The following is an 8,389-nucleotide window of genomic DNA, read 5'->3' as shown; positions in this document are numbered from 1 at the left end:
GATGTGATAATGTGATAAAAATAATGAAAATCTATCCACCATATCAAAGGTGGAGCACACTGACTGGCTGATAGCAGATGTTGATAAAAGGTTGTCATCTTAGCTGCTGCTGTTTGTTGTCTTTTTTTTCTTTGGCCTTGTAGAACCTGATAATGTAATAAATTCCAGATAATGTAATAACCCTGATAATGTAATAAAAATCTGTACTTGAGTCCATTGAAAATGTAATAAAACCTGATAATGTAATAACCCCGATAATGTAATAACCCTGATAATGTAATAAAAATCTGCACTTGAGTCCACTGAAAATGTAATAAAATCTGATAATGTAATAACTTCCTGATAATGTAATAAAGTGCATTTCCCAATAATGTAATACACTTTTTACCAATAATGTAATAAAGTATAACACCAAGCACCTTTAGATTTCAAGAAGCTGTTGAATGCATTCGTGTGTCCTGGATACCTCGTTTGTGAAAAACGGATGAACAGGTCGAAAGTTAATAAACATTCAACTTTGACCTGTTGGTGGCGCTAGAGCTCTTGAGCTAGAGTTGCCTACACAGTATCACCACTTGGACCCAAGTAATGGGTGGTCTGCTGTTAAATTATTACAATATTGGGGAATTATTACATTATCAGGACTTGGGAAATGAAGGCTAACCTGATAATGTAATAACCTCCCATTAATGTTATACTTTATTACATTATTGGTAAAAAGTGTATTACATTATTGGGAAATGCACTTTATTACATTATCGGGAAGTTATTACATCATCAGGTTTTATTACATTTTCAATAGACTCAAGTGCAGATTTTATTACATTATCAGGGTTATTACATTATCGGGAATTTATTACATTATCAGGTTCTACAGGTCTCTTCATTAGTAAGCAGCTCATTCTGCCCCCTCCTGCCTCCTCTTGATGACTGCTGTGATGGGTCCTTCAGGTAAAGCCTTGATCATGTTCCAGGCCTCGAAGCGAGTCATGTCCTGCAGACTAGCACCCTGGACCTGCAGCAGTTCATCTCCATGCTGCAGACCAATCTGTTCTGCTGCTCCACCTGAAACACACACACACACACACACACACACACACACACACACACACACACACACACAGTTGAGCTGGGTATCTCACAATACTATGATGCCTGGTAACCTGGTTCCAGTCAAGGTTATAATAGTTTTGGATTTTTCATTAGTTTTAGTTTTAATTTCGTTGTGAATTTTTTCTTTTCAAATTCAGTTAGATTTAGTTAGTTTTTAGAGTGAGTTTGTTAGTTTTAATTCGTTTTTATTTTTTTTGAAAATGCCTATTTTTAGTTTAGTTTTTATTAGTCTTAGTTTTCATTTCGTTGTGATTTTTTATTTTCAAATTCAGTTAGATTTAGTTTTTAGAGTGAGTTTGCAAGATTTAATTTGTTTTTATTTTATTTTCAAAAAATGCTTACTTTTAGTTTAGTTTTTATTAGTTTTAGTGTTAGTTTTAGTTTTTTTTGCAATGGGGTATGCGTTGGGTGTGAGATTAAAAGAGGTCATAATAAATTTTGCCTTTATTTCCTTTGGTTTATCCATCTCAGCCCCAATAAGGTTATTGTGTAACTCTTACAGTTCCGGGTGTTCCAGTCTCAGTAAATATATTTACCATGTGTTCCTGCATGTTCACTAACAGAATCCTCTTTCTAATAGAAACACTGGATTATGTATGAAAAAAGTTGACAAAGAAGAAAACGAAAGACATTTTCACTATAATTTTAGTTAGTTTTGTTACCACACAATACAGTTTCAGTTAGTTATTGTTTAAAAAACAAAACAAAAAAACAACAACTTGTTTTTATTTTTATTTCAGTTAACGAAAATGTTTTTTCAATTCTAGTTTTCGTTATTTCGTTAGTTTTCGTTAACTATAATAACCTTGGTTCCAGTATGGAGAATAAAGACAATTTAGTTTTACTTAATTTTACAAAAAGCCAGAGAATAAAACTCTGCATTCTTTCTCAGTCGTTTAACATAGCATCTTCTATTCCCTAGCCTCGAGTTGTTTGGTTTGAAAATGATTGCATGGTGCACCCCAGAAATGCTTAACGAAAATCAAGATATCTAAACTGTGTCTCCTTTGAGTGACCTATACATTCAGAGCAGCACAGAAATCAACTATTTATACATTTGAGTTAGTTTGGAATTTATTGGAAACTCACTGTACTGTAAAACCACTGTAAACATGAACATTTTATGTGAAATCATAAGATGTCAGCATCATAAGCGCACCTGCAAAGATCCTGTTGATGACTAAAGGTCTGTCTCCATGGATTGAACCTTTTCCTCCCTCAAGAGTAAACCCAACTCCTCCAGCTCCTTTCTCCAGCTGCACAATGACCGGATCTCCCTGCTCCTCTACTGCAACACAACACACAAGGAATAAAACAAGGCAAAAGTGGCTGCTGCTATACCTTTATTGTACAGCTGAAAATCAAAATGTTAAGTTATTAATGGATGTAATTTATATCACAGTACCAAATCTGAAACCTTTTTAGGGCTATGTGAAGCACAAGGCTGATTTAATGGGGGTCATCCCTAGGTTCCCAGGGGACCTATGTTCCCCCTTTTTTTTTTTTTTTAGAAAATAGGTCCTATGTTCCCTTATTTTTCCCAAAAAGGGTCCTATATCCCCCCCCCCCCTTTTTTTTTTTTTTTAGAAAAAAGGTCCTATGTTCCCCCTTTTTAAAAAAAAGTTCCTATGTTCCCTTATTTTTCCCAAAAAGGTCCTATGTTCCCCCTTTTTTAGAAAAAAGGTCCTATGTTCCCTTATTTTCCCCAAAAAGGGACCTATGTTCCCCCTTTTTTAGAAAATAGGTCCTATGTTCCCTTATTTTTCCCAAAAAGGTACCTATGTTCCCCCTTTTTAAGAAAATAGGTCCTATGTTCCCTTATTTTTTCCCAAAAATGGTCTTATGTTCCCCCTTTTTTAGAAAACAGGTCCTATGTTCCCTTATTTTTCCCAAAAACGGTCCTATGTCCCCCCTTTTTTCGAAAAAAGGTCCTATGTTCCCCATTTTGCCCAAAAGGGTCCTATGTTCCCCCTTTTTTTAGATTATAGGTCCTATGTTCCCTTATTTTTCCCAAAAAGGGACCTATGTTCCCCCTTTTTCAGAAAATAGGTCCTATGTTCCCTTATTTTTCCCCAAAAAGGGTCCTATGTTCCCCCTTTTTTAGAAAACAGGTCCTATGTTCCCTTATTTTTTCCCAAAAATGGTCTTATGTTCCCCCTTTTTTAGAAAACAGGTCCTATGTTCCCTTATTTTTCCCAAAAAGGGTCCTATGTCCCCCCTTTTTTCAAAAAAAGGTCCTATGTTCCCCATTTTGCCCAAAAGGGTCCTATGTTCCCCCTTTTTTTAGATTATAGGTCCTATGTTCCCTTATTTTTCCCAAAAAGGGACCTATGTTCCCCCTTTTTCAGAAAATAGGTCCTATGTTCCCTTATTTTTCCCCAAAAAGGGTCCTATGTTCTCCCTTTTTTAGAAAAAAGGTCCTATGTTCCCCATTTTTCCCCAAAAGGGACCTATGTTCCCCCTTTTTTAGAAAATAGGTCCTATGTTCCCTTATTTTTCCCAAAAAGGGTCCTATGTTCCCCCTTTTTTTAGAAAAAAAAAAGGGTTAGGGTTAGGGTTAATAACAATGGCCAATTTGCCATGGAATTTGACCGTAATGGTGGAAAAAGTAACTGACGTTTCCCTTTTTTGGGAAAAGCAAGGAAAAAGGGTCCTATGTCCCCCAGTCTCATACAAAGAGGGGAACATAGGACCCGGGACACGCTCCCATTTTTTGTGTCCATTAAAAACTGTGTCATTGTAAATGTGGGACTCACCTGCAGGGTTGGGCTCTTCACTCCTGCAGCCCCCTCCCTCTCTTCCTTCCTCCTCTGCTCTCTTGCAGATGACCACCACGGCCTGCTTCAGGTTGCGGGCCTGACGCAGAGCATTGGTGGCGTCAGCGTGTGTGACTCCGCGCAGTGTTTGACCGTTAATGGACAACACCTCATCTCCTTTCTGAATGGTGCCTTCCTGAGCTGACAGGCCGCTGGGAAACACCTTGTGCACCTGGAAGAGCCAATCAAAAGAGTATGAGCACAGTGTACAGTGTACCACTGACTGACAGTGGCAGGAAGTGTAAAATACAGAGTAGAGGTAACATGCATAGCTAGATGGTTTGCTTTGTTTATGGTAAGTATCCTGGAGTACAAAACCAAGGCTAGTTGTCACATTTTTGATCCCTGCTATATTTCCCTGATGCAGCCTGAAAACATCCCCTGACCATAAAGCACTGTGACCGTCAGCCTAGTATCCCTTACTCACTATGTCTCCAAATTCTAAGTCAGTGATATTGTTATACAGTATTTTACACATTTTTTGCCTACAGTTCATGCCAAGTGTTTACGTTTGAACCCAAAATGATGTCATTATTGCATCAGAAAGGGTGATGAGGCTGAGTACAAGGCTGCTTTAGAGACAGTGGCCAGAAGAATGTCATTGTCTCTAAAGTCTATTTTATTGATTTATTTATTTAACATAAACTAGGATTTAATTACAACAAAAAGGACACTTTTTATTGCATAGAAAATGCTACTTTACAGTGTGCTTCAGTCAGCTTTATTTGTTTGCCATTTTTGCAGAGAGCAATTCCAAGTGCACACAGTGAAACTAAAGTAATTCCAATAAAGCAATTCAAAACCATACATAATCACTATACTGCCCTACAAAGTCTAACTGCAGTAACTACGCAAAAGGTAAAACTGAGAAAAAACGCTTTCAAGTTTTTTAATGTTTTTTAATTGCCCAGCCAAATGGGTTATAGGTATATAAGTGATATAACACTTACTGTATTTCTACACTTATTGATGATGTCATTTTTATGCTTAAAAATCATGACGATTTATTTGACCTTTGACCCCAAAAATGTAGTTTTGTAGTTTTTGCACTCTGGTTTTGCTGTAAAAGGTTCTAATAGTAATGATAAACAGAGTGCAGTAACTACAATGTTGTTGTCTTGTTTTAGCTTTTATATTTAGTTTTCAGTAAATAAACATTTTCATGTTGATTTTGTTATCAGTGTATTTAAAAGTGTTTAACAACTCTATTCAAATATTTGTGTATTTTAGACTTAATATTGTAAAGTAATGTTATATTTTAGTCTTAATATAATATTATCTCACTTCTTTACTTGATCACTATCTAGTTGATAATTTCCCTATCAAATAAACGTATAATTTCTAATATTCTTGTCTTCACTATTCAACACAATGAAGAAGACTACACTGTATCAAACTGCAGTAAGTCAGTAAGTATATCTGCTTTGGTTTTGAATTATATTTTGTAGTAAATGCAATTTTTATATCATTATTTCTCTGAAATAAAGCAAAATCTTTGTCACAAGATAAAACAGACATCAAGGAGTTCATTTTTAGTTATAACTCAATTTTGACCAAAAATGTAGTTACTGCAGTTAGACTTTGTAGGGCAGTAGTGTAGGACAGCTGCAGTACTGCAGATATGTTCAGAATTCCAGCATTCATTGGTTACAAGAGGAACATCTGATCATGTGGCTTGTCTGAAACTTTCATCTCCACAGGAAAAGATTTCCTCGATAGGGTTGAGGAATGAAAAGCAAAGTGGAAGGAAAAGTGAGTGGAAGGGAGCTGGTGAAATGTCACATCGGCCAATACAATCACAAAATGCCCTCCATCCTCACATGGCAAAGGTGCTTCTGTGTTTTGCTCATTGTTTGTCCAAATTAGGAATTTATGCACTTACATTTTTGATTATTTCCTTTTTCCACCACGTAGATGTAGCAGAATGTAGGTAACTGCAGTCAAAGGTAACACTTTACAATAACCAACTAAATAATGTTTATAGATGGTTTATAAACCAATTATTAACATTAACAAAGTGCTATACATATTTAATCTTAAAAAAAGTTCAACCAATTTCTTAAAGTTATAAGAATCATTTCAAAAATCATTAATATACTTAATATGGTGTTAATAATGTTAAAATGAGTGCAACTAAAACTATTAATAAACTATTAATTATAATTTAATTGTTTGTTAATGGTAAAGTAACTATAAACTTACATTAATATACCATCTATTTCCCATTTATAAATGATGTAGTAAGTTAAACATTAATACATTATGTATTTACCATTCTAAATGGCCTATATATGGTTTATAAATGATGATTAAACATTAACAAACTATCTGTTTACCATTTATAAATGATAGTTATTGTAAAGTGTTACCCAGTCAAATATAGCCATTATTACAATATTGAGGATATACTGGTAATACTTTACAATAACCATCTAAGTTATGTTTATAGATGGTTAATAAACCAAATATTAACCATTTACAAAGTACTACAATTAGGTCTACATATTTAATCTTTATAGATGTTTTACAACCATTTCCTTAAAGCTATAAAAATCATTTGGAAATCATTAACACATGCTTAAAATAGTGTTTAATGAATTTAATTGTTTGTTAATGGTAAAGTAACTATTAACTTACATTAATAAACTATCCATTTGCCATTTATAAATGATGATTTAACATTAATAAACTATACATTTGCCATTTATAAAGTATGATTAAACATTAATAAACTATCTATTTACCATTTATAAATGATGGTAATTGTAAAGTGTTGCCGATATACTGTCCTGTACAATGTTGCATGGCTCTGATAAACTGTGATCATCTTACATATTTCTTTAGTACACATTAGCTCCAAATAAAAATGTCTCCAAGGAAAAAAGGGAATTACATGAATTCCCATTGTTTGTGGAGGCTGAAATCTCAAAAGCTGGACAAATAAAATGAGAACTATCTGTATGGAGGGATTCTTCTCAGTGAGATAAATGTTCTTTTGTGATTGTGATGAACCGAGGCTTCAGGAGAACCCAGGCTCCTTTTGATTGGATTGTAGCCATTGAGTGCCACCTACTGGCCACCAGAGGGAACCATTACACAAGCATGTGAATGAAACTGTTAATGCACTGCAAAAAACATGAAGCTTACCAAGTATTTCCTCCTTACATCTAGCAATAGCATCTTAATTATATTGTTTTGAGTATAATTTACCTACTGACCATAGCTTTATTTGCTTATTTAACCCTCTGGAGTCCACAAAAGCGCCAGATCACGACTTCTTCATGACGTAACAACATAAAAACTTCAGCAGCATGGAGCTCTGCTGTCAGCTTTTCTCTAAAGTTTTGGCTTTTCCAGAAGTTTCCATGTCCAATTTAATGCATCAACCCTTTTTTAGCAAAGGTTAAAAAAAACAAAAAACACCTCGAAGTGTATTTAAATTATTTTACTTTGTTTGCAGAGAATTTTCTAATTTAGCTTTGTGCATTTAGCATTTGTAATGCAATCTTTTGTGTTTACTGCTTTTTAAAAAAAAAAAAAAATTTCTTTGTGTTTTTATCTGTGTTTTTGGTAATTTCTTTGTGTTTTTTATGTGTGTTTTTTTATTTTTGTGTTTTTTGTATTTTTATTATGTTTTTGGTGTGTTTTGAGTGTGTTTGTGTGTGTTTTTGTAATTTTGTGTGTGTTTTTGGTTTGTTTTTCATCTTTTATGTGTTTTATGTGTGTATTTTGTCATTTTTTTGTGTTTTTTTGTGTTCAAAATGTTGATCCAGTAAGTCAAAATGAAAAAAATAATCAGGTCATATAGGTGAGGTTGTCTTGAAAACAGTGGTTTATACAGACAGAATGAAAAGGAGTCCAAAACCGACAAAATAGCCCCAAACTCCAAAGGGTTAACTAATGTGAATGCTTAGACTTCTAAGGATTAATTATTGGTATTCATATTATTATGTGCTTATTTAACTATCTTATTGTTTAAAGACTTCTTTTTAGGATTAACACTGTGAGCCTTTTCATGCTTTTCAATCTATTCAACTGTTGAATATGGTGAGTTTTTACCAAGAATATTGGTTCCAGTTAAGAGTTTTAGTTCCATGTGGTTTGAATACTATTTCAAAAGCATTTTCTATCCACCAAAACGTGCTCGCTAGACATAGACAAACATGTAAAACTGTGTGTAGAAATGCGCCCACTCCTACTAACCTGCCCGTTTCCGGCAGAGAAACAGGGCGTCAGGACCGGCATCATTATATCGCAAGATGATGCCAATCATCACTGATCATGTGATGCGGCGTAAATTGTTTTTATTAATTATGTTAATTTGCCGGGTAAAAGACCGTTCTATGGAGGAGAAACGGTGACCAAACTGTGGGAATTTTTGTATAATGGAGGTGATGATTACCTGTGAAATGAATTGATGTTTATGTTGGTTAAAATATGTTTTTTTTTATCTATTTTTT

The 8,389-nt window shown here is 34.3% G+C and overlaps 1 protein-coding gene across 1 annotated transcript in view; it reads right to left on the bottom strand.

The window, feature by feature from the left end:
- Window positions 1–276: 276 nt before the first annotated feature.
- il16 (interleukin 16) overlaps window positions 277–8,389 on the bottom strand; it is a 44,452-nt gene continuing 36,339 nt past the window's right edge. The window contains exons 20-22 of the mRNA XM_059357578.1: window positions 3,870–4,101; window positions 2,273–2,401; window positions 277–1,065 (exon numbers count right to left, since the gene is read on the bottom strand). Coding sequence (XP_059213561.1) covers window positions 899–1,065; window positions 2,273–2,401; window positions 3,870–4,101 — 528 coding nt within the window. The 3' untranslated portion in view covers window positions 277–898. The remainder of the gene's footprint in view (window positions 1,066–2,272; window positions 2,402–3,869; window positions 4,102–8,389) is intronic.

This window comes from Centropristis striata, chromosome 2 (assembly GCF_030273125.1).
Source record: "Centropristis striata isolate RG_2023a ecotype Rhode Island chromosome 2, C.striata_1.0, whole genome shotgun sequence".
Lineage (NCBI taxonomy): Eukaryota > Metazoa > Chordata > Actinopteri > Perciformes > Serranidae > Centropristis > Centropristis striata.
This window is presented reverse-complemented; position numbering and strand designations above follow the sequence as displayed.